General features: G+C 51.5%; 2 protein-coding genes across 6 annotated transcripts in view; both read left to right on the plus strand.

Moving 5' to 3' along the window:
* Positions 1-11,015, plus strand: part of TBC1D10B (TBC1 domain family member 10B) — an 11,185-nt gene extending 170 nt beyond the window's left edge. Inside the window, exons 2-10 of the mRNA XM_024744340.1 lie at positions 7-906; positions 4,305-4,404; positions 4,710-4,817; positions 4,919-5,025; positions 8,280-8,394; positions 8,521-8,586; positions 8,804-8,993; positions 9,322-9,476; positions 9,565-11,015. Coding sequence (XP_024600108.1) covers positions 7-906; positions 4,305-4,404; positions 4,710-4,817; positions 4,919-5,025; positions 8,280-8,394; positions 8,521-8,586; positions 8,804-8,993; positions 9,322-9,476; positions 9,565-10,134 — 2,311 coding nt within the window. The 3' untranslated portion in view covers positions 10,135-11,015. The remainder of the gene's footprint in view (positions 1-6; positions 907-4,304; positions 4,405-4,709; positions 4,818-4,918; positions 5,026-8,279; positions 8,395-8,520; positions 8,587-8,803; positions 8,994-9,321; positions 9,477-9,564) is intronic.
* CD2BP2 (CD2 cytoplasmic tail binding protein 2) lies at positions 11,007-17,269 on the plus strand. Of its 5 annotated transcripts, none has more exons than XM_024744284.1 (7): positions 11,007-11,144; positions 13,393-13,496; positions 13,723-13,855; positions 13,983-14,140; positions 14,225-14,660; positions 14,742-14,848; positions 14,915-17,269. In XM_024744284.1, exons 2-7 carry the CDS (start codon positions 13,419-13,421, stop codon positions 15,044-15,046), a joined length of 1,044 nt encoding a protein of 347 aa, XP_024600052.1. In that variant the 5' UTR covers positions 11,007-11,144; positions 13,393-13,418; the 3' UTR covers positions 15,047-17,269. The 5 variants fall into 5 exon arrangements, with proteins under 5 accessions (XP_024600052.1, XP_024600049.1, XP_024600050.1 ...); XM_024744281.1 differs by lacking the exon at positions 11,007-11,144 and adding an exon at positions 12,736-12,858; XM_024744282.1 differs by lacking the exon at positions 11,007-11,144 and adding an exon at positions 12,865-13,105.
* The last annotated feature ends 8,005 nt before the right edge of the window (positions 17,270-25,274 follow it).

Here is a 25,274-nt window from a genome sequence, read left to right on the forward strand (position 1 = left end):
CCGTCATGGCGCCCCCGCGGCCCCGTCGCCGCCGCCCCGCGGCTCCCGGGCCGGGCCCGTCGTGGTGGTAGCTCCGGGGCCGCCAGTGACCACGGCCACTTCGGCCCCGGTCACCCTGGTGGCCCCCGGGGAGGCGCGGCCCGCATGGGTACCGGGTCCAACCCAGACCTCGGACTCGGCCCTGGCCCCCGCCCCGACAGTCGCCGGCAGCACGGAGGTGGGGCTGACCCTGGAGGCCTCACCCAAAGCCCTGAGGGCGCAGGTCTCCGACCCAGAGCCCTTGGTGCCTGAGGCTGTGGCAGGAGCCGAGAGGTCCATGGCTCTGGCCCCAGGGGCAGACTCTCCGAAGACGGAGGAGGCCAGAACCTCACCCGATCCTGGGCCAGGTACCCTCACCGGGACCTGCACCAGGACCCCTTCAAGAACGGCTCCTGGGGCCCTGATCGCCAAACCCCCGCTTGCCCCCAAGCCGGGAACCACTGTGGCCTCAGGAGTGACTGCACGGGTTGCAGCAGTGACAGCAGGACAGGTGACAAGTGGACATGGAGCTGCAGCATCAGCATCAACAGGACAGGCACCAGAGGACCCCTCAGGGTCTGGCACAGGCCCTTCAGGGACATGTGAGGCCCTGGTAGCTGTCGTGACGGTGACCCCAGCTCTGGAGCCTGCTGAAAACTCTCAGGACCTAGGCTCCACGTCCAGCCTGGGACCTGGAATCTCTGGGCCTCGAGGGCAGGCTCCAGACACTCTGAGCTACTTGGACTCCGTGAGCCTCATGTCTGGGACCTTAGAGTCCTTGGCGGATGATGTGAGCTCCATGGGCTCAGACTCGGAGATAAATGGGCTGGCCCTGCGCAAGACGGACAAGTACGGCTTCCTTGGGGGCAGCCAGTATTCGGGCAGCCTGTGAGTACCCAGTGGGCACCCAGCGGGCCTGCTTCATGGAAGTAGAGGTTGCAGGGTGGGGGGGATGATACACCTTGCCCACGCTCTCGCTGCCCATCCTCCTCTGAGGATCCACGGGGTGATTAGTGGGAATGGGAATGCTTAACAATCCTTATCATGCCTAGAGTTTCCTGAGGTTTCTGTGGCACCAGCGTGTTAGGGTTTGAGACCAGATGTCGGGAGTCCTGGGTTTGAGCCTAAGCCTTGCCTTTGGTGTGTGTGTGCCCTTGAGTTAGTGCCTTCCACATTTGAGTTAGTGCTTCACTTTCCTCCTCTGTGAAGTGAAAGGTTGAATGAGATTGTACCTCAGGTTGTCCCAGCTCCTTGGTGGGAAACTCCAGCTACAGGTCAGATATTCTGGAGAGTTGGCTGGACAGGGGTTCTGGTAGAGATCTTTGGTTCCTTAGGGAGAAAGTCTGGAGGGATGCAGGCAGCTCCCTTCCCCCATAGCCTTAGGTCTGATGTGGTGGTGAGGTGGGGAAGTCTGTTTGATGGAGGAGAGACTCTGAAGGTAGGGCCCGTCTGTGAAACAGAAGAGCAGTCTTGTGTTTTCACTGAAGGAAAGGGGGTGGAGGAGGCCTCTTCCCCATTTCCTCATCTCCCCAGCTGGGCTTACTCTTTCCTAGTTCCCTCCAGGGGCCTGAGTCACTTCTGAGGTGGGGGTGTGATTGCTTCTGACTTCTTCCTTCCCTCTCTTTGGATCATTGTTCCTGTACCCCTTTAACCTGCTGGTCAGTTCAGTTTACAGCACTGCCTGAGAACCGCCAGTGCCAGGCCCTGTGCTGGGTACTAAGGATAAAATAATCATTTCAAGGTGCTCATCATCTAGAGGAGAGACAAATACTTAAACAGTTGGTTTCAATATAATACGTTAGGTTTAGCCTGGAGATCATCACAGGGTTTTGTGAGCAGCTAGGGAAGGGATCTTTTGCCCAGTCTGGGAATTCAGCTGGACTGATCTGAATTGTGAAGAATGAGTAGGATTTAGTCATGGCTGTGCGTGTTGGGGTGAGGGGGACCTGCCTGGTGTTGGGGGAAGCCCTGTGGGAGGGATTGTAATCCAACAAAAAAATCAGAAAATCTTTGAGTACCAACATTCTCGGTCCTGTGTGGGGAGGGCAACTTAAGTTTGACCCTGGTGCTTTCCCATGCGTGAGGGATGCATTGCTGTACCTAATTTATAGATGAAGAAACAGGATTAGAGCAGTTGAGTGACTTGCCCCACTCAAACAATTTGGATCTGAGTGACCAATGGCACTCTCCTCAGTACTCTGCTGCCCTGAGGAACTTGGATTGAATTGGGTTTTAGTGAGCCCCTCTTGTGTACCAGGCATGGTGCGGGGTGCTAATTCTCTGCTTTTTTTTTTTTTTTTTTTGCGGTACGCGGGCCTCTCACTGTTGTGGCCTCTCCCGTTGCGGAGCACAGGCTCCGGACGCGCAGGCCCAGCTGGCATGGCTCACGGGCCCAGCCGCTCCGCGGCACGTGGGATCCTCCCGGACCGGGGCACGAACCCGCGTCCCCTGCATCGGCAGGCAGACTCTCAACCACTGCGCCACCAGGGAAGCCCTAATCCTCTGCTTTTAATTTTGTCCCTCTAAAATCCATCTTCCATGCTGGCAGAATCAACTTCTGAGGCAAGGCTGACTGTGGCACACGTTACCTTAAAAGCTGTTAGCAGCTCAGCACTGTCCACAGGATAAAGTGCAAGCGCTTTAGCCTGCGCACAGGCTCCTTATGTTCTGGCTCTGCCAGCCTCTCTGGTCTTCTTTTCCACCGCCTTCTCACCATGCACTGTGTGCTGTGGTCCTGTTGAAGTGATTGTAGTCTTTCTCCCTTCATACTCAGGCTGTACCATCAGCCAGGAATGCCCTTCTCCCGGTCCTTCCCTGCCATGTTCTACTCAGTCCTTCATGGCTTACCTCAAGATGTCCCTTCCTCCAGGAAACCTTCCCTGATATCCATTGCCCCTACTCCGATTAGGTACCTCTTCTGTGCATCTTTGTAATTGCATTTCCCTCACATATTGCAATTATCTCCCCTGCTAGCTTGTGACCTTTTGAGGGCAGGAAAGGTATCTTACTCTTCCTGGCCCTTAGTAGAGTTTGGAATTGCCTTATGATAGAGATGAATGAGAAATCACCTTTTTTTTTTTCTTGGCGGTACGTGGGCCTCTCACTGTTGTGGCCTCTCCCGTTGCAGAGCACAGGCTCCAGACGCGCAGGCTCAGCGGCCGTGGCTCACGGGCCCAGCTGCTCCGCGGCATGTGGGATCCTCCCGGACTGGGGCACGAACCCGTGTCCCCTGCATCGGCAGGCGGACTCTTAACCACTGCGCCACCAGGGAAGCCTGAGAAATCACCTTTTAGTTTAAGGAGTTTCTGGGACAAAAGAAACTAACTTTAAACCTCCCATTTAACAGTCCTTTGTATACAGTTTCTCAATAGTCCTCTCATAACTTTGTGATGTAGGTGGTGGCCTTCCTTTTTACATTTATAAGGAAGAGACTTAGGTTATCACTTGCCAAGACTCCCCAACTTGTAAGGGACAACTGGGCTTTGAGCTCAGGTCTATCTGGAAACCCAAGCTCTTTCTTCCATTCCACTCACCTGGTACTGGCTCCTACAACTAACTGTTTCAAGACTGATGGGGTATCTTGAGTGCGAAGCTCTGACAGAACAGTGAGCAAACAGTGCAAGGAGAGCTTCGTTTGCTTGGGAATGTGGGGTGATTTCAGGGAGGAGGAGGTAGCGGAAATTGCAGATGGTGCAAGGGATCTTGAGTCTTGTAGAAGGAAACTCAGACAGTTGCTTCTAAGGGGACAGGGAAGTATGTTTGTTATATATTTTATTTTATGGATAATAACTGCTGTTACTTAGTCGCTGCTATGTGTTATCTCATATAACCTCTTAGGTAGGTACTATTTTTCTCTCCATCTTACACATGAGGAAATTGAGGCTTAGAGAGTGACTTGCCCAAGGCCACACAGTGAATAGGTGGCAAACCTAGAACTTGGATCCAGGTCTAACGCAAAGTGTAGCTTTTCAGTATTCCGTGCTCTTTCCCCAGACTTGTATGTGTCTTAAGTGGGATTTGAACACAGCCTCTGTATAGCGATCCAACATGAGAATGTGATCTCTGTTCAGAGATTCCAAGGAAATTCCATTTAGTGTGGTGAACTAGGACCTTGGATGGACAGAATGACCAGACATCCTAATGTTTGGTATTGGTAGCTCACAAAATGCTTTTATGGTCTGATCTCTCATTTTTGAGCTTGGGGAAGTGGCTTGCCTCAGTTCCCCCAGCAATCTAGATTTTTATACTACTGCTACTGACCTCTTCCATACTCCCCATATCCTCAGAGAGAGCTCCATTCCTGTGGATGTGGCTCGGCAGCGGGAGCTCAAATGGCTGGAGATGTTCAGTCACTGGGATAAGTGGCTGTCACGGCGTTTCCAGAAGGTTTGAGAAGGCTGTGGTGGGCAGGGCAATGGACATGGTGGGGGTGGGGAGGACAGGGTGGGCCTATGTGCTCTTGGGAAGCCCAGGAACCTGATAGTATTTGCTCTCCGGACCATGTTGGGGGTAGGTGGTACTTGGGCCTTGGGGGAGGAGTAGCTTTAAAGATAGAAGGCCAGGCAGGGTCCAGTGGAGTGAAGCCTATGGGATGTGGGACAAGTGTCCCAGGGAGCCCAAGGACTGCTGGGGAAAGCTTGGAGGCTGTGCCTGCCACTGAAGCTGTTCCCCTGCCTGCCACTCTGCCTTAGGTGAAGCTGCGCTGCCGGAAGGGGATCCCATCCTCCCTCAGAGCCAAGGCCTGGCAGTACTTGTCCAATAGCAAGGAACTCCTGGAGCAGAACCCGGGCAAGTTTGAGGTGCGCACAGCTCCAGGGTGTGGGGACGTGTGACAGTGTCTGTGTGAAGGGTATCATCAGTTCCCCCAGATCCTGAGATAATTTCAGCTGTTCCACTGCAGGAGCTGGAACGGGCTCCTGGGGACCCTAAGTGGCTGGATGTGATTGAGAAGGACCTGCACCGTCAGTTCCCTTTCCATGAGATGTTTGCTGCTCGAGGCGGGCATGGGTAAGGCGACCTGACTATGTGAGTCAGTGGTGGATACAGGGCTGGGTTGAAAGCAGTCTTGCCTTCCAGAACTTCTACAGGAGTGGTCCTTAATGGATTGAATGTCTTTCCATGTTGAAGGAAGGCTCCTGGGAGAGAGACTGTGATTCAGGGTGATGGGGGTGGGGTGGGGTGCTGGTGAGGGGAAGGGGAGGCACATCAAGGGCTCATTGAAGAGGTTGCATTTGAACTAGATTTTAAAGGATAGATGGGAGCAGAGCAAGGGGCAGGTTTTTCCTGGCTTGGGGGTTATGTAAGCTGTGTCTGGGCAGTGGGGTTGGGTAGAGCTGAGGCTGGAAGAGCAATTAAGGGCCCTTAAATGCTGTGCCCAGGCCCTTCGATCTTTGTTCTGTTTGCCCGGCTTCCTCACGAAGGCTATAGATCGCTTCCTAGTAGTGTGCGATGTTTTTAGGTGGTTCTCAGCTCCTTGTGGGAGCATGTGGATGGACATTTAACAGTAAGTTCATCCTTTCAGCAAATATTAGTCAAGCGTCTGCTATCTGCCAGGTACTGTTTTAGCTACAGATGACAGCTGCCCCCTCAGGGCTTATATTTTATTAAGGATAGACAATAAATAAAAGAATGAAAGTATGTTATATGTACAGTGGTGGTAAATAGAAGAGTTTAAAGCAAGAAAGGGGAAAAGAGAATGTGAGCCGAGATTTGGTTACAAGTGACCTGATCTGACTTGTGTTTTAAAAAGATCATTCTGGGACTTCCCTGGCCGTCTAGTGGTTAAGACTCTGTGCTTCCACTGCGGGGGGCATGGGTTTGATCCCTGGTCGGGGAGCTAAGATCCCACATGCTGCGCAGCACGGCTAGAAGAAAAAAAAAAGGATCATTTCTGGCTGCTGTGCTGACAATAGACTATAGGAGACAAGGGCAGAAGCAGAGAGACCAGGTAGACTATTTCCATAATCCAGGAAAGAGATGATGATAGATAGAACAGGATGGTAGCCGTGAAACTGGATATATTTTGAAGGTAAAGCCAAAAGAATTTGCCAGTGGATTAGATGTGGAGAGAGAGAGAGAGAGAGAGAGTGAGTGTGTGTGTGTGTGTGTGTGTGTGTGTGTGTGAGAGAGAGAGAGAGAGAGAGAGAGAGAGAGAGAGAGAGAGTAGTTAAGGAAGACTCTCAAGGTTTTTGGTCTTAGAAACTAGAATGAATGGAGTTGCAATATACTGATATGGATGGAAAAACTGGGGGGAACGTAGGCTTGAAGGGTATATCAGGAGCTCATTTTTGGAATGTGAAGTTTGAAATACTCACTGGATATCCAGATGGAGATGCCAAGTAAGCTGGATGTACAGTGGACACAACATCCAGGGCGAGGTTTAAACTGGAGACAGATTGGAAATTGAGAGTTGTCAGGCTCTACACGGGACCAGATCTCACCCATGGGACTAGATGAGGTCATCAAGGCAGCAAGTGTAGATACGAAAGGAAGCTGTTCAAAGATTGAGCCCTGCAGCTCCAACATTTCAAGAATGGGAAGATGAGAAAGAACCTGTAAAGGAGCCTGGAAGAAGCTGGTGAGGTATAACGAGAACCAGGAGAGTGTGATTCCTGGAAGCAAAGTGAAGAGGGGTTTCGGGATCAGCTGTATGAAATGCTGCTGACGGGTCAAGTAAAGTGAAGTCTGCAAATCGACCTCTGGATTTAGCAATGTGGAGGTCATTGGTGACCTTGATAAAAGCAGTTTTGTGTGGAGCAGTGGGCTAAAGCCTGACTGGAGGATGGGAGGAAAGAACTTGAAGATAGCAAGTCTGTACTCTAGGTGGGTTTGGCTGAATAGGTAGGAAAGAAACGGTGTGGTATTCAGAGGGGAAGGCTGGGTAGAGAGAGGTTTTTGTTTGTTTTTTGGCCATGCCCTGTGGCATGCGGGGTCTTATTTTCCCGACCAGGGCTCGAACCCGCACCCCCTGCAGTGGAAGCATGGAGTCTTAACCATTGGGCTGCCAGGGAAGTCACAAGAGGTGTTTTTTTTTTTTTTAAGCTAGAAGAAATGACATGTTGGTATGCCAGCCTCTGTAGTTAGAGAAAAATGGATGACGCACAAACAATGGGAAGGTTGCTGGAGGGGTGGCCTGTGTAGGCGAGAGGGGATGGGACCCAGTGTCCAAGTGGAAAGGCTGTGGTTGGCCAGGATCACCGATAGTTCACCCATAGCAACAGGGGAGAAGGCAGGGGCACAGAAGCAGGCAGGTGGGTGAATGTAGCATGGGAGCTTAGGGAAGTTACATGTTTATTTTAATATATATTAGATGAAATAACTAGTATATCAAACCTGTCATTTCATGGACGTTATTACAAAGTGGAGAAAAAATAATAGTGGGGTGGTGTGCAGATAAAGCACAAATGAAGATCACACTCCAGTGACTGAATTTTGAGAAACACTATGTAAGCAGTGGTTAGGAGTGTGTGACTGGAGGCAGGGAGAGGATCTGGGAGGTTATTACATCGTCCTGGTTAAGAGATGAAGGTCTGAGCTGCTCAGTGGCTGTGGCGGTGGAGAGAGGGGATAGACATGAATAAAATTCAGAAGGTAGTGTTGATACGACTTGATAATTAGCTGTGGGGAGTGATGGAAGGCTCGCTGTTTTCTGATGTGGGGCTGAGGGGATGGGATTCCCACACACAGCGATGGGGCACCCTCAGGGAAGAGGAACAGATCTAGGGCAGAGAGTTTATTCTTTTGGATGCAGAGACAAGGGGAAGGTCTGAGGCACAGCTGGCTTCCCAAGCCTACACCGAGAACCAGGGCTCTGCCCGGGGGGACTGATGAAATCCAGACAGATAAGGCAGGGCCTGCCCTGGGAGAGTGCCTGCTCTGGGGCAGTAAAAGCATTCAGACAGTGCCAGAGGAGGGCTGTTGCTGTTGAAAAGCTTCCTGAAGAAGATGACCTTGAAGGTTTACGGGATGGGAGCAGACAGAGAGAGAGCACAGCCCGTGTGGGGACACGGGTGGGGAGCACGTGGGTGTGCAGGCAAGGGCGGAAGCCTAGAGCCTGGAACAAAGCTTAGGTTACGGTCTGAGTCTTTGGCTTAAGCTTGACAGGCAGGATTAGGAAGGTGGATAGAGGTTGTGGTGGTAAAGCTCTGGGGTTGATCTGCCATGGGATATAGGGGGGCTCTGGGGGGGGGGGGCGGGTTAGTTTGGGGGCGAGAGCTCCCAACTCCTGTGACTTTCCTCATGGTCTTTCCCCATACCCACAGGCAACAGGACCTGTATCGAATCCTGAAGGCCTACACTATCTACCGGCCTGACGAGGGCTACTGCCAGGCCCAGGCCCCCGTGGCCGCAGTGCTGCTCATGCACATGCCTGCTGAGGTCAGCAGACGCTGGGCCTGGGTGGGGAAGGGCTGGGAGGATCTTGGCCTACAGTGGTGATGGGGGAGCTCCCTCCTCCCTGTTTCTCAGGCCCCCTCCCTCCCTCCTTGTTCTTGCCCTTCTCAGCAAGCCTTTTGGTGCCTGGTGCAGATCTGCGACAAGTACCTCCCCGGATACTATAGTGCAGGGCTGGTGAGTGTCTGGAGGCTGGGTGCAACTGGGGCTGTGACTTTTCCCCAAGACTGCAGGGTGGTCCTTGTCCTGCCCCACGCTGTACCATTCTGTCCTTCTGTTCTGGGCCTCCTACTGAGGTGAGGATCCCACTTCGTGGATGGGTACTGACTACCAGGGCCGGTTCTATCCTGAGGGTCCACAGCAGGCCTCTTCTCCTGGTTTGTCCCACTTCCAGGAGGCCATTCAACTGGATGGAGAAATCTTTTTTGCGCTGTTGCGCCGGGCCTCCCCGCTGGCACATCGGCACCTGCGACGGCAGCGCATTGACCCCGTGCTGTACATGACGGAATGGTTCATGTGCATCTTTGCCCGCACCCTTCCCTGGGCTTCAGTGCTACGTGTCTGGGATATGTTCTTCTGTGAAGGTACTTCTGTAGCCATTTCAGGCCATGACGGGGCTGCAGTTTCCATGGTGGCTGCCAGAGGGTGGCCTGCTGACATAAGGCTTCACTGGAAGATGTCTTGGGGCTGGAGAAGCCGAGGCCTGATCTTGTTGGCTCTGCCACCAGCCCACAGCTTGCTTTACCTCCCAGGAACCTAAAACCCATGGCAGCTTGTTTCCCTTCTTGGGGCCTCAGTTTCTTCATTTGTAAGGTTGGCAGCAGACAGGGATGGGGGCTGTAAGTCCCTCCTAAATGGGACAGGCTGAGATCCTGGGCTGATCATCCAGCCTCTCTTCCTTGGACCCTGCAGGCGTCAAGATCATCTTCCGGGTGGCCCTGGTGCTGCTGCGGCACACGCTGGGCTCTGTGGAGAAGCTGCGCTCCTGCCAAGGCATGTATGAAACCATGGAGCAGCTGCGCAATCTGCCCCAACAGTGCATGCAGGAGGACTTCCTGGTGCATGAGGTAGGTCCTAGCCTTGGCATACCTCACACCTGCTTTGGCCCATCCCCATCCCCAATCTTATTACGGTATCTGTTTCTTCTCCGTCTAGGTGACCAACCTCCCAGTGACAGAAGCACTGATTGAACGAGAGAACTCGGCCCAGCTCAAGAAGTGGCGGGAAACCCGGGGCGAGCTGCAGTATCGGCCCTCACGGAGACTACACGGTTCCCGGGCGATCCATGAGGAGCGTCGGCGGCAGCAGCCACCCCTGGGCCCCTCCTCCAGCCTCCTCAGCCTCCCTGGCCTCAAGAGCCGAGGCTCTCGGGCAGCTGGAGGGGCCCCCTCTCCACCCGCTCCTGTCCGCAGGGCCAGTGCTGGGCCTGCCCCAGGGCCTCTGGTCACCGCTGAGGGACTGCATCCATCCCTTCCTTCGCCTACTGGCAACAGCACCCCACTGGCTCCCAGCAAGGAGGCCCGGAGGCAGGAGAAGGAGCGGCAGAAACAGGAAAAGGAACGCGAGAAGGAGCGGCAGAAGCAGGAGAAGGAGCGGCAGAAGCAGGAGAAGAAGGCTCAGGGCAGGAAGCTCTCGCTGCGTCGGAAGGCAGATGGACCCCCCGCCCCCCAGGATGGCGGGGACAGGTCCTCAGCATCAGAGGCCCGGCAGGATGCTTACTTCTGACCTCTGCCCTGGGGCTGGACTGCAGGGCCCTCTCTTCTTCCCTCAGCCAAGAGCAGGCCTTGGCCTGGGGTGCTGCTCCCGGCCCCCTTGGCAGGCTGTCCCTCCTTCTGAGGAAAGTGGCTTGATTCCCCGTCTCCTTGCCAGCTGCTGATCCCTACACGGCCAGGACAGTCAGAGTACGTGGGGCAGCTGCATTTCCCTGGGGCAGCAGCGAACAAGTCTGGAGCCCTCACCTCCAGTTAGGCCCAGCTGGGGTCTCTGTCACTCCTGCCCCGATTCCCTCTGGGATCCCTTCCCAGGTGCTGTCCTGATTGGCCTTTTGACTTGGCAATGGGAGTCAGTGGTTTTCAGATTCTTACACTCCAGTCACTCCTCTTACCCATGAAGTGGAGCTGGGTTCCTTTTCCCTTCTTCAGTCCTGCCTGTCTCCCCCCACTTCCTGGCGGGGGGCCCAGGCTCTTCGTGTTCTCCTTCTGGACATCTCTGTGTTGTAATTATGTACGGAGGACCCGGTTGGCCCAGGGTGGGGGTGTTCACTCTCTTCTGTCCTTTGGTTTTCCTCCACCATGTTCTTGCACGCTGGTTTATTTAAGGGGACATGCACTGGAGCAGGAAATGTCCCCCACTTCCCCACCACCACCCTCCTTGCTCTCCTTCCTCTTCACCTACCTTTCTCTGTATTCTCAGGCCTCCCCTGCTTTGTCTCACCAGGGCTCCCACCTTTCACCTTGTTCCCTTCCAACCCTCCAGCCCCTACCTGGGTAAGGGGTCTTCCCTTGAGCTCCAGGGGGTGAAACCCAATGTTTACATTTTCTTCTGTCTCTGCCCCCACCCTGTGCGGCGCTTTGAGGAACCGGAAAAGAACCTGCTGTTGTACCTGGGCCTGTCTCCTGCATTGTTATTTGATGAAGGGGGTTAGAATAAGGACAAGGAGGGAGGAAGTGACGGACGGAACTAGTCAGGATCTGGGTGTCTCTTGAAGCAATCGGCTGGTCTCCTGGTCTCGGCAGGTAGGTACCTTTTGGCCTTTGGTCTGTTAGTCACTCATCAACAGACAGTGGTTGAGCTCCCACTCCACCTCTGCCTGGGATCCGCTCCCTCCGTTGTCACTGGCCTCCTGGAGCTGTCTGTGCGCTGCCTGCAGCACCCGGATCTCCTTCCCAGAGTGCTCGTGCAACTCCTGCAAGCTGGAGAGGGTACTGCCCTCTCTGTACTGTGGGGAGCCACAGTCCTCTGGGGGTGAGCTGGTCTCTTGTCCAGCTGCCTGGCACAGCTCCTGGTGCTGGGCCTCCAGAGAGCATAGCAGCACAGCCAGGCTCCCAGCTTCTCCTGATTTTCTGCTGCCGGCTTGTAGGCCTGCTCACCTTCTACCCGTGGGGTCAGGATGGTAAAGGCATAGGGTTCTGTGGCCCCAACGCGTGGCTTCACTGGCAGTTCTCTAACAGGATGGGGCTCAGGGGTGTGTGGGTCAGCCTGGTACCAGTTCCAGGTAGAAGAGGTTTCCCCGGAGGATGAACCAGCGGTGCTGGTAGCTGGTATTTCTGGTCCCCTTCTTTAGCAGGATGCCCTCCCGGTCCAGAGCCTGTGTTCTGTAGCCACGGAAGAAACTGAGCACGGGCTTGTGGTGCAGTTTCATGGTAGTCCATTCTGGGAGGAAAACCTTAGGGGCAGGAGAAAGGAGGGGTGGACCATCTGGTATCCTAGGGACCCCAGCTGCCCCCAGTGCCCTCCTCTCTGGCTCCAGTAGGCTCTTTCTGGGCCCAGCCTTGGCCTACTGGGATTCAGACTCTGAGTATCCTCAAGAGGTAGAGGTCTTATACCCTGAGCACTGGGACCTACTCCCACTTTCCAACCCCAGCTCTGCCCCTTGGGACAGAGTACAAAACCTGGGCAGGGGCTGCTGGGCTGGGGTCCTGTTTTGGCGGGGGTGGGGGGCACGGGTATCCACTACTGCCCTTTTCCAGGCGTACCTGAGATGAGGGCACAAGGGACCTCTGGCCTCGGTACTGGGCACAGGTGCCACTGCCACCTCTCCTATTATGGCTCTTCCCACCTCAGAAACCAGGAAATTGCCCAGGTGGTAGGCGTGGGGTAAATGACTTCCCCTGGGTCCTAAAAGGAGCTGGGCTGGGAAAGTGCCCCAGGAGAACCGAGCAACCCCTCTGGGACAAGAGCGAGGCCGCACCTCGAGCTAGGAGAGGGCGGACAACGGAACGCTGAGCGTAGGAAGGCAGGATTTCTAATGAGATGATGAAAGGCGCAGAGCCAGCCCTGGAGAAAACGAGACTCAACCGGGGAAAGGGAAACAAGGGCAGGGACCCAGCGGCCCTGCTGGGACTTTGCCCCTCCATCGTGACTCTGGGCGCCCCTTTAGGTAAAGCGCGCTCCGCTTTCTCCCCAGAGCCTCTACTGCTGTAGGAGGGAATCGAGACCACTTCCGTCCATCCCTCTCGTCCGATCAGGGTCTAGGCGTTCATACGCCCCCTCTGCTCGCCATCGTCGCCCCACACGTCTCACGTCACTTCTGGGAGGGGGTGTCTTTCCCCGCTCAGCGCGTACTTCCGCCCTCTCCTTCAGTTAGTCCTCTAGCACGAGTGAAGCCACTTCCGGCCTTCCCTGGCGCCTTCCGCAGTTCTCTTCCGGGTGGTGGCGGGCGGGTGACCCGGATGTAGCCCTGGCGAAAACCAGTCTCCCTGAATTCCCCCGCCTTTCCTGGGTCTTTAGGTGAGCGCGCGCCGGCGGGATTGCTGGAGTCCTCATGGCTCTGCCGCCTCTCTGATTTGTACACAGCTCAGGACAGTTGGGGGTCACCCCACGGAGTCGGGAGTTCGGCGCAGGGAGGAGCGGGGCTGCCAGGGTGCCAGGTCCTGGGTTCGCCGAGGCCCCGCGGGCTGCGAGGAAGCTGGAGGTGGTTGAGCGGGTGTCTGCTCGCGGAGCAACGTCGCGCCCAGGACTGCGGCGGCCGGGAATGGTGGTGGTCACGCGGGGGAGCCCGTCTCAAGGGGGGGGTGCCCGTGGGGAGCCCCTCCGCGCGTCCACCTCTCCGTCCCCGCTCCAGCAGCTCTTTCGGATGCCAGACCAAGTCCTGGGGGCCTCTTGGCTGCCAGCTCCCATTTCGGCCCCTGATTCTGTGCTCCCTCCCCTCCCAAACTGGATCCAGTACCGACTAAGGGAAAGATATGTTGTGCGGGAGACCCTCTCGCGGTGAGTATTCTCCTCACCCAGTTCCTTTAATCTGCACCCTTTTCCTCGGCTCAGCTTGAGAAAGGCTCCTCTGTCCAGTCATGCCAAAGAGGAAAGTGACCTTCCAAGGCGTGGGAGATGAGGATGATGAGGATGAAATCAGTCCCCCCAAGAAAAAGGTGAGGGGGCCGGGTTCCTGCATTCTGGGGAGGAGTAATGGGAAGAAAAAAAGCTAGAAGCCAGGAGAGAAATCTGGAGGGACAAAGAAAAGGTGGAAAGGGCTAGCTTTTCTATGTGCTCTGAGAAATGGGTTTGCAGGATTTTCAGTTTGAGTCTAGATCCTGGAGTATTTTGAGTAATAGCCAGTAACCTGCATCTCTCTCGATTTCTGACTGCTGCCCACAGTTGGTGGACCCTGTGGCTGGGGCAGGAGGTCCTGGGAGCCGCTTCAAAGGCAAACACTCTTTGGACAGCGATGAGGAGGATGATGATGAAGGGTCCAGCAAATATGACATCCTGGCCTCAGAAGATGTAGAAGGTGAGCTGTAGCCAAGAACAGACTTTCTGCTGGAGGACCAAGTAGGGGTTTCTGAGGTCACAGAGCACAGGAGGCTCCTGTCTCTTTTTTGCATTCCTAGCATGGGACGCCTGTGTCTTTGGTGCAGGTCAGGAAGCAGCCACACTCCCCAGTGAGGGAGGTGTGAGGATCACACCCTTCAACCTGCAGGAAGAGATGGAGGAAGGCCACTTTGATGCTGATGGCAACTATTTCCTGAACCGGGAAGCTCAGATCCGAGACAGCTGGCTGGACAACATTGATTGGGTGAGGCCCAGAGGCTGGCGTGGCTGAGCCTGGGCCTTGCTGGCAGTTTGTCAGAAACAAAACCCTCCCATTTTTACGTTGCAGGTAAAGATCAGGGAGCGGCCGCCCAATCAGCGGCCGCCGTCAGACTCAGAGGAGGAGGACAGCTTGGGCCAGACGCCAATGAGTGCCCAAGCCCTCCTGGAGGGCCTTCTGGAGCTGATGTTGCCCAGAGAGACAGTGGCTGGGGCACTGAGGCGCCTGGGAGCCCGAGGAGGAGGCAAAGGGGGCAGCAAGGGGCCTGGGCGGCCCAGTTCCCCCCAGCGCCTGGACCGGCTCTCCGGGTTGGCTGACCAGATGGTGGCTCGGGGCAACCTTGGAGTGTATCAGGAGACAAGGGAGCGATTGGCCATGCGGCTGAAGGGGTTGGGGTGCCAGACCCAGGGACCCCGTGACCCCACAGCCCCACCCTCCCTGGACATGTTTGCTGAGGAAGTGGCGGAGGGGGAGCTGGAGACCCCAACCCCTGCCCAGAGAGGAGGTAAGATTGAAGGGCAGAGGAGGGATGTTGTGGGCAGGGGCAGGCCCCTTGAGGTCCCGATGGCTCTGCTTGTTATTTTAGACACAGAGTCGCCCGGAGATGGTCTGGCCGATGTGATGTGGGAATATAAGTGGGAGAACACAGGGGATGCTGAGCTGTATGGACCATTCTCCAGCACCCAGATGCAGGTAAAATCCTTTCTTCTTCACTTTGCCTCTTCTCTCCCTCCCCTCACCCCATTAGTCCTCCCCCAGCTCTGCCCTCTCTTCTTGCAGACCTGGGTGAATGAAGGCTATTTCCCGGACGGTGTGTATTGCCGGAAGCTGGACACCCCCGGCGGACAGTTCTACAATTCCAAACGGATTGATTTTGACCTCTACACCTGAGCCTACTGAGGGCCGAGTTTGGTGGCCCCTTCTTTCCTGGATTCTGCGGAGGAGGCCCCAGTTGCCTTAGGCAGTGAGGATATCGGGGGCCACTTTTCAGTCAACTTCCTTTTCCCAATAAAAGCCTTTAGTTGTGTATTAGGGCATTGGCTGGGCTGATGGCCAGAAGTCGGGAACATTTTCCAGACCCCTTTGGACTTGCTTTGGCCCTTGAGTGTTTCCTTTCATGAAGTTCCTCCTTGGGAGTTTGTTTCTGGTCCCTTGAACCACTTCACCGTTGTTTACCAGTCCTCGGGGCAGAGCTGGGCCTGTCAGGTGTCCTGTGGCCTCCCAACCTGACTTTGTTCACCATCTAAAAATCTCTCCACTCACATGCCGTTCTCCAGAGTTCTCTGGCGGTTCTTGTTTTGCTGTTTTTAGGTCTTTGGCTTTTAGGACCTAAGATGCTCTGTTTTTCAGCCAGTGCAGGACAGAGCCCCAAAAGTGGAGACTTTAGGCCTGGAAAGGCTGGGATATCTGTTGGGAGTGAGCAGGAAAGCTGATACTCACTGGCTCCCCACTGCCTCAGACTTCTTAGAAGTGGATAGAAACGGCCTCTTAGGTAAAGTCTAGACTCAATGTTGGCACTTGAAGGACCTTTCAAGGCCACCTGGGCCAGTCATGCTTTGTACAGGCACAGAGATGGGCAGTGTCTCACTGGAGGTTACACAGCACATAAGAGGGCGGGCCCAGACCCAGTGGGCTCCCTTCGAAGACCTTTCTTGGCACCAGGGCTTTTCTGTCTGGCCTGGAAGCCCTGTGGCTTACGTTTCCTGGGCTTCCGCAATGTGTCTGACACTGGTTAGTGCCTTGAGGGAACTGAGAGAACTGGGCTGGTCACCTCCCAGGAATTGAGAGTCAGGGGGAGGGATTGGGAGGAAGACTGATATGCATAATTGTATAGTCTGAACCAAACACCTTCCACCTCCCACCGGTGCTGTCTTACGCCTCTCCTCACTCACACCAGTTAGTTCTCTACCTTGGCTCTCTGTTGGAGTTTTATGGGGAGCTGTAACATCACTCCGCAGAGATTCTGAATGAATTGATCTAAGTAATGGCCTGGTGTTTGGGGCTTTAAAAAGCTCCCAGGTGTTTCCCACGTGCAGCCAGGTGGAAAACCACTGGGCCTGACCCCAGGACTGAGGTTACACCTGGGGAAAGGGGCCGTTTCGTGGACCCTGCTGTGGTGGAGCTGAGCATGGGTGTGGCCGGGGCTCTGGTGGAGTCTGTTACCTATGGGAGAGTCAAGCACCAGAGCCATGGGTGCAGATGGGAGGGTGGAAGGAGTCAGGCTTGGAACCAGGAAAGGCTGGAGGGGCGGCGTGGGGATACTTGATGCTCTAGTGAGGCACCCAACTTACATAATAATTAACTACTATAATAATTAGGCCCATTCTAGTGCCAGCCCAGACCTGGATTTCATTGACTTCAAGATGCCTTCAGTTGTAAGATGTCTTACTTTATGTGTCAGTTAGAAGGAAAAGCCTGTGCATTGCAGTTGTAAGATGTCATTGATTCAGAGCTGCCTCCTGATTTCAGAAATGTTCCAAAGTGAAAAACAGATGTCTTAGGACCAGTGAAATACAGTGTTCACGTTTATATCCCCAGTGACCAACTCATGGGAGGTACTTAGTGTTTGGTGAATAGATGGAAGCTATGGGGGGGCAGTTCCCCTGGATGTCCCAAAGGCACCCCGGGCTCCACAATCCAAAGCTGATCTCACCTTCCCGACCCGTACAGCCTCCTGTGTTCACCTCCCTGAAGACATCATGTGTAGGCAGGATAATGGCCCCCAGAGATGGCCACTTGTGAATATATGACTGTATGGCAAAAGGAACCTTGAAACGTGATTATGTTAATGACTGAGATGGGGGGATTATTCTGGATTATTGAGGTGGGCCTAGTGTAACCACAAGGGTCCTATTACATGAAAGGGACTGAGGCGGGTCAAAGTGAGAGGGAGATGAAGATGTTATACCCACGGCTGGGTTTGAAGATGGAAGAAGGGGCCATGTACCGAGGAATGCAGCAGCCTGTAGAAGCTGGAAGAGGCAAGAAAACGGGTTCTTCCCAGAGTCTCCACAAAGAAATGCAGCCCCAGTGTGGGTTTTAGCCCAGTGAAAACCATTTTGGACTTTTGACCTCTTCTAGAACTAATAAAATTGTGTTGTTTTAAGTTGTTAAGTTTGGGGTCACTTGTTATAGCCTCAATAGGAAACTCTAACACTCCATCCAGCTGAATGCCTCTCCTTCATGAGCGTCAGTAAATTCTCTCTCCCTCCGCCATGTCCCTATTTCAAGCCCCTATCAACACTTAACTCCCTTGCCTTTAAAAAAACAAACTGTGCATATATTTGTGTGTACATATATAATTTTTATATAAGCTTTGTATATCTTACAGTAGTTTTGTAGATTCACAGAAAATTTCCAAAAATAGTACAGAGTTCACCCAGCTTCCCCTATTGTTAACATCTTTCAGTAGTACGTTTGTTACAACCAATGTACCAATGACCTTGCTATTTTTAAACAGCTTTATTGAGATAGAATCCACCCGTTTAAAGTACAATTGTTTTTAGTACATTCACAGGGTTGTGCAACCATTGCTACAATCTCATTTTAGAACATTTTTCTCTAAAAGAAACCCCACCTGTCAGCAGTTCCTCCCTATTCTTCTCCATCCCCCCTCACCCTCCAGTCCCTGCCAACCTCTAATCTACTTCCTGTCCCGGTAGATTTGCCTATTCTGGACATTTCCTACAAATGGAATCATACTGTACGTGGTCTGTGTTTTCTGTGTCTGCTGCTTCTACTTAGCGCTGTTTTCAAGATTCATCCATATAATGTGTAACAGTACTTTATTCTTTTTTATTGTTGACTAACATTCCATTGTATGGACGGATTACTGCTCACTAAACCTCACACTTTATTTATATTTTACTAGCTTTTCCCTAATGCCCCTCTTCTGTTTCAGTGTCCCGATCTGGGACACTGCAGGACATTTAGCTGTCATGTTTCCTTAGCTTCCTCTGTTCTGTCTGGTCCTCAGACTTGTTTTCACTGACCTTGACCAGTTTGAGGAGTGCTGGTTAGGTATTTTGTCAAATTCCTAAAGTTTGGCCTTGTCTGGTATTACCCCCATGATTAGTTTGGGTTATGGGTTTGGGGGAGGAAGACCACAGAAGTGAAGTCCCTTGCCTTTCACTGAAATTTTTTTTTTTATAGGCATCACTTTTTTTTTTTTAATTTATCTTTGGCTGTGTTGGGTCTTCGTTGCTGCGCGCGGGCTTTCTCTAGATGCGGCAAGCGGGGGCTCCTCTTGGTTGTGCGCGGGCTTCTCATTGCGGTGGCTTCTCTTGTGGAGCATGGGCTCTAGGCACATGGGCTTCAGTAGTTGTGGCTCGCGGGCTCTAGAGCGCAGGTTCAGTAGTTGTGGCGCACGGGCTTAGTTGCTCCACAGCATGTGGGATCTTCCTGGACCAGGGCTCGAACCCGTGTTCCCTGCATTGGCAGGTGGGTCCTTAACCATGGTGCCACCAGGGAGGCTCCTCACTGAAACTTTTAAAGGCTCCACATTGCCCTCAAAGTTCGAAAGCTTGAAGCTGATAGGTTTTCCGTGGCCTGGCCTAAGCCAGCCCCTCCGCCTCCACAGCTGCCTTTGCTTTCCTTCCTCCCGGCCGCCCCTGACACCAGGCTCTAGGCTCCGGCCTGCTCCCAGAACAGGACAAATAACTCACTTCTCCAGGCCTGGCCAGTGATGCCCTTCTCTCTTCTCAGACTCTCCAGGGAGACCAGTGATTATGTCTGTCGTGCCTTAGCTCTAGGCCTCCTTTTCCTAAAGGCTTCCTGACTCCCACTCCCACTTCCCATGTTGGTCAGCATTTCTTCCACAGCGCCCAGTAGCACAGACGTCTGATGCAACACCCAGAGCGGTTTTTCCTGGCCTGTCTTCACCAGTTAGCCTGAGACAGGGAATCAGTGCTGATGAATGAATAGGGAATGAGCCATTTCTTTCCCCCTCCTGTGTGTCAGGGGGACAGCGCCTTCCTGAGCCAGACTGGGGAAGTGGGAACCTGTGGGGCTGTTTGTCTTTGTTGCCCCAGAGGGGGTGAGGTGTGACCTGGATGGGCAGTGTACAGGTGTCTAGACCCAAGCATCCCCCAGAGGGGCAGGATGGAGGGGTCTTTAGGGTCATTCTAACTCCTGGGGGTGTCACTGACCCATGGGCAAATTTATAGGAGGGGTTCAAGGTCAAACCCTTGACACCTGCAGGTGTCATCACTGCATCTGGGACACCAGACCCTCTGAAATGCAGCTTCTTGCCTTTGGCAGGCCATTTTCCAGAAGAGTAGCAAGAGTGGGGGAGGGTGAGTCTAGACACTCCTGGTGGAGGGCTGGGGTATCACTCTGCCCTGGGCATCTGGTGGGGCCCTGGGGGAGACAAGGACTGGGAAAGAGCCCAAAAGGGGTTAAGATTAATGAAGAATCAGCATCCACAAAGCCTGAGGAGTTTGGGCACCTTCACACCTTTGACACACCTGCCACCCCTTCCAGACCCGCCTGGCTGGCTCTCATTGCACAGTCACTGAACCCCAAGCTCCCAGGCAGTGGGGAGACCTGAACCTGGCAGCTTGCCTTCCACTCTGCTTCCAGCCAGAACCAAGCTGGAGCCCTGGAGATGCCAAGCTCTTTCTGGTGCTGAGACCCGAGAGGAATTCCTCTCAAGGGTGGATTGATTGATTGATTGAGTGAGTGAGTGATTGATACATACATACATCCCTCGCGGCTTGCAGGATCTTAGTTCCCTGACGAGGAACTGAACCCATGTCCTAATCAGTGAAAACGTGGAGTCCTAACCACTGGACGGCCAGGGAATTCCCTCAAGGGTGGATTTAGTAGCAGATGTTTTGTGCAGGATTCCAGGGTGGATAATGTTCCTTCAAGTCAGTAGCCATTTCTGAACTCCCTGTGGAGGCTGGGCTGCCCCTGGCCCTTTTCGGCCATTCCTCAAGTTCAATGATACACTTTTATTGTGGTGGGTTCACCACTTCCCAGACCAGCTTCAACCTCCTCCCGGGGGAGCTTCCCAGCACACATCTCCAGCTGGCTGGCTGGGGGCTGCTGCTGCCCTGTTCTCTAGGAGGATTGTCTGGCTCAGCCTGCCCTGTAGGTAAGACCCCACCTCCCTGTGTAAATACTGCATGTGACAAGTGTGTAAAACCTAGCTGCAGACGCTGATGCTGAGATTTGCTTGGGCAGCCTCTGGTTTTCCTGTTCTGATGCTATCATCCTTGTTCTTACTTTCCTGTTCTCCACCCACTACCCCACATATCTCTACCCAGAGTATCTCTGAAGCTCTCAGTGGCATCAGGCCCTGCGGCTCCCATGCCCTATTTTGGACACATTTCTCTGTCTCAGCCTCTTCACACTCACTTGGACACAATGTGGGCTTTTGCCCTCTGGCCTAAGGGCGCTGCTGCCTCTTACCTGACCCAGACTTCTGAGGCTAAACCCATCTCTACTTCATAAGAGAAGAGGAGGTGTTTGACATTTCTTTTTTTTTTTGTGGTACGTGGGCCTCTCACTGTTGTGGCCTCTCCTGTTGCGGAGCACAGGCTCCGGGCGCGCAAGCTCAGCAGCCACGGCTCACGGGCCCAGCTGCTCCGCGGCATGTGGGATCTTCCCGGACCGGGGCACGAACCCGTGTACCCCGCATCGGCAGGCAGACTCTCAACCACTGCGCCACCAGGGAAGCCCCTATAATAACTTTAAATGGAGTAAATCTATAAAAGTTTTGAATCACTATAAGATATGCCTGAAACTAATATCATATTGTAAATCAACTGTACCCCAATTAAAAAAATAAAGTGACAGGCTGGTACTCAGATCCTCTTATTCTATTTTTTTTTCTTTTTTTGGCCATGCTGCGAGGCTTGTAAGATCTTAGTTTCCCAACCAGGGATTGAATCCAGGTCCTCGGCAGTGAGAGTGTGGTGTCCTAACCACTGCACCGCCAGGGAATTCCTGACATTCCTTAAGTATCTCAATAAGTTAGGAATATTATGTTTAATCTTCCCGACTACCTGCTATTTAGTTACATATTTTCCCCATCTTGCTGATGCGAAAAATGAGGCTTAGAGAGATGAAGTAAACTGACCTGCCCAATATGGCAAAGTCTGAAAATGGTAGAGCTAGGATTTGAACCCAGGCCTGTGTGATCCTAAAGTCCAGACAGAATTTTTGGTGAGCTGTCTGTTCCAATTTATGGCCTATTTTTAAATTGGGTCTTCTTCTTGAGTTGTGAGACCTTAATATATCTCAGATACAAGGGCTGTGTCAGATACATATTTTGCAAATATTATCTCTCAGTCCATAGTTTTTCATTTCATTTTTAAAAATCAGTATCTTTTGAAGAACAACAAGTTTTTAATTTTGATGAGTTCAGTTTGGTAATTTTTTTTCTTTTATAGTTTGTGTTTTTTGTGTCCTATTTAAGAAATCTTCATCAAACCCGGGGTAACTAAGATTTTCTATGTTTTCTTCTAGAAGCTTTATAGTTTTAGCTTTAACATTTGGGTTTATGATACATTCGACTTAGCTTTTGTATATGATTCATTTCTTTTTTTTTTGCATATGGCTATCCAATTGTTTCAGCACCATTTATTGAGAATATTCTCCTTTCCCCCATCGTATTGCCCTGCCACCTTTGCTAAGCATCAATTGACCACATATATGTTCATCTTTTTCTGAATTATTTATTTAATTTCATTAATTTATATGTTTATCTCTACACCAAAACCATGTCTTGATAACTGTAGCTGTATAGTGAGTCTTGATATCATGTAATGTACTTCCTCTTTTTTCTTTTTAAAAATTGTTTTGGCTGGTCTATGTCTTTGGCTTTCTATATAAATTTTAGAAAACATCAATTGACCACATATATGTTCATCTTTTTCTGAATTAATTTCATTAATTTATATGTTTATCTCTACACCAAAACCATGTCTTGATAACTGTAGCTGTATAGTGAGTCTTGATATCATGTAATGTACTTCCTCTTTTTTCTTTTTAAAAATTGTTTTGGCTGGTCTATGTCTTTGGCTTTCTATATAAATTTTAGAATCAGCTTGTCAGTTTCTCAAAAACCTTGTTGGGATTAGACTGGGATAATGTTAAGTCATGTAGAATTGATATCTATTTCTTCCTAATAATATTTATTGATATTATTGAGTTCTTCCTTAAATATTTGGTAGAATTTACCAGTGGAGCCATCTGTGCCTGGAGTTTTCTTTGTAGGAAAGTTTTTTTCCTTTCCTGAATATTTCCATTTATTACCTTCAGTTTATGGGGAATGTGAAGGAATTCAACTGACTTTACAATGTCACCAGGAAAGAAATGCTGGAAACCTGAGGGTGAATCCTTTATGCTTCCAAATATTTTGAAAGTTGGCTCATGTAGAGACAAAAACAAAAACAACAACAACAGCAAAACCACACCCCAAAACCCTCCAAACCAATAAATTTTGTATGATGAAAGAGTATTTCTGGGAATGAAAAAGAAAAAACTCTGCCTCTCAATGCCTAGAGGTCTGTGCTAGTTTTTGTTGTTGTTTTGCGGTACGCGGGCCTCTCACTGCTGTGGCCCCTCCCGCTGCGGAGCACAGGCTCCGGACGCGCAGGCTCAGCGGCCATGGCTCACGGGCCCAGCCGCTCCGCGGCATGTGGGATCTTCCCGGACGAACCCGTGCAGGGCACGAACCCGTGTCCCCTGCATTGGCAGGTGGACTCTCAACCACCGCGCCACCAGGGAAGCCCAGTCTGTGAAGTTTTGAAGATAAAGCTTTTATTTTAGGCACAGTGCTCAAATTGATTTCATAGGAAGGTTTAACTACAAATTGTTTCATTAATTATGTAAGGCTAATTCAAATTTTCTTTTTTTTTTTAATATGTATTTATTTATTTAGGCTGTGCCGGACCTTAGTAGCAGCATGCAAACTCTTAGTTGCAGCATGCATGTGGGATCTAGTTCCCTGACGAGGGATCAAACCCAGGCCCCCTGCAATGGGAGCACAGAGTCTTACCCACTGGATCACCAGGGCAGTCCCCAAGTTTTCTATTCTTGAGTGAGCTTTGGTAGTTTATTATTTTTAAGGAATGTTTCCATTTCATCTATGTGGTTGAATTTACTGGCACAAAGTCGTTTATGGAACTGCTTTCTTTCTTCCTTTTTCTTTTTTCTCTTTTTGCTGTACAGCTTGCGGGATCTTAGTTACCTGACCAGGGATTGAACCCAGGCCCTCGGCAGTGAGAGTGTAGAGTCCTAACCACTGGACCACCAGGGAATTCCCTGGAATTGCTTTCTTAATTTCATTTTTGAATTGTTTGTTGCACTTTGCATAAGTCATTCTACTACCTTCTGATCTCCATTGTTTCAGATGCAAAGTCGGCGTATATCAGTATTGATGCTTCCCTACACATGATGAGTCTTTTGTATTTGCTGCTTTTATGATTTTTCTTGTTGTCTTTCAACAGTTTGGCTATAATGTGTCTGACCATGGATTTTTTGTATGTATCCTACATGGTATTCATTGAGTTTCTCAGATGTGTAGATTATTTTTTCATCACATTTGGGAAGTTTTTGGCTATCGTGTCTTTTTTTTCCTTTTCCCTGGTAAAGTACTTTATGTTACTAGTTTCTATGAAGACATATTCCATGAGCAAAGTGATTAAGATTTTGGTTTCTTAGTCAGATAGTCCTGGGTTTGAATTCCAGCTTTGCTACTTATTAGTGGAAGACAAGTCACTTCATTGCTTTGTGTCTAGGTTTTTGTTTGCCGGTTTATTATACAGAATACTATAGAGGATATAGATGAACACCCAGATGAAGAAGTACATAGGGCAGGGTCTGGAAGGGTCCTGAGCACAGGAGATTCTGTCCCCATGAAACTGGATGTGCCACCCTCCCAGTATGTAGATATGTTCACCAACTGGGAATCTCTGCCATTGTTTCTTCAAATATTTTTTTCTGCCCTTTTCTCTTTATCCTTTCCTGTTGGGACTCCCACTATGCTTATGTTGGGACACCTGTTGTTCCATAGATAACTGAGCAAAGACTTATTTTTTAAAAAATATATTTATTGGGCTTCCCTGTGGTGCAGTGGTTGGGAGTCCGCCTGCAGATACAGGGGGCACGGGTTCGTGCCCCGGTCCAGGGGGAATCCCACGTGCCGCAGAGCAGCTGGGCCTGTGGGCCGTGGCCGCAGGGCCTGCGCATCTGGAGCCTGTGCTCCGCGGTGGGAGAGGCCAATTCCCCGACCAGGGGAAAATCCAGGGCCCCCTGCATTGGGAACACAGAGTCCTACGCACTGGACCACCAGGGAAGTCCCATGACTCATTTTTATTTGCCTTTTCCCTCTATGTTCTTCAGATTGGATAGTTTCTACTGACCCATCTTCAAGTTCACTGATTCTATCATCTGTCATCTTAAATCTGTTGTTGAGTCCTTTTAGTGAATATTTCACTTCAGTTATTATTGTTACTCTCAACTCCAGAATTCCTTTTTTTTTAAATGATGGGAGTATGGTTTATTAAGCTGCACAGGCGCTGGGGCTTGCCCATGGTGCTCTTAATGTACAAAGCCCGGATGTTCTGCCAATTTTTCTTGAGCAATGACACCAGGAAGTTGACAGCTGATTGTATGTTGTACACAAGCTCATCATCTTTCACCTTCATGTGGCCAACAGCCACTGCCAGACACAGTACCTTCTTTATCTGGAACTTGATCATGGACTTCACTTCATCAACTTTGGCCACCATGTTCTCATTGTGGGTCAGTTAGGAAGGGAACTTGCCAGACTTATTCAGGCCTGCGCCCAGGATTCACGGGATCCGCTTGGTCAGAGACTCTGAAGCCAAAAACGCATCATACGTTTTGGCCAGCTTCTTGACCAGTTTCTTATTCTTGTTGAGTTTCTTCGGCACCTTGATGTCCATTTCCAGAAGTTTTTCATCATTCCAACAGACACTCTGTACCCTAACTAAAAAACTCCCCATTCTTCTCTCCCTCCAGTCCCTGATAATCTCTATTTTTTCTGTTTCTATGAATTTGCCTATTCTAGGTACCTCATATAAGTGGAATCATACAATATTTGTCCTTTTGTGTCCAGTTTATTTCACTTAACATACTATTTTGA

This window comes from Neophocaena asiaeorientalis, unplaced genomic scaffold (genome assembly GCF_003031525.2).
Source record: "Neophocaena asiaeorientalis asiaeorientalis breed wild unplaced genomic scaffold, Neophocaena_asiaeorientalis_V1.1 scaffold91, whole genome shotgun sequence".
Lineage (NCBI taxonomy): Eukaryota > Metazoa > Chordata > Mammalia > Artiodactyla > Phocoenidae > Neophocaena > Neophocaena asiaeorientalis.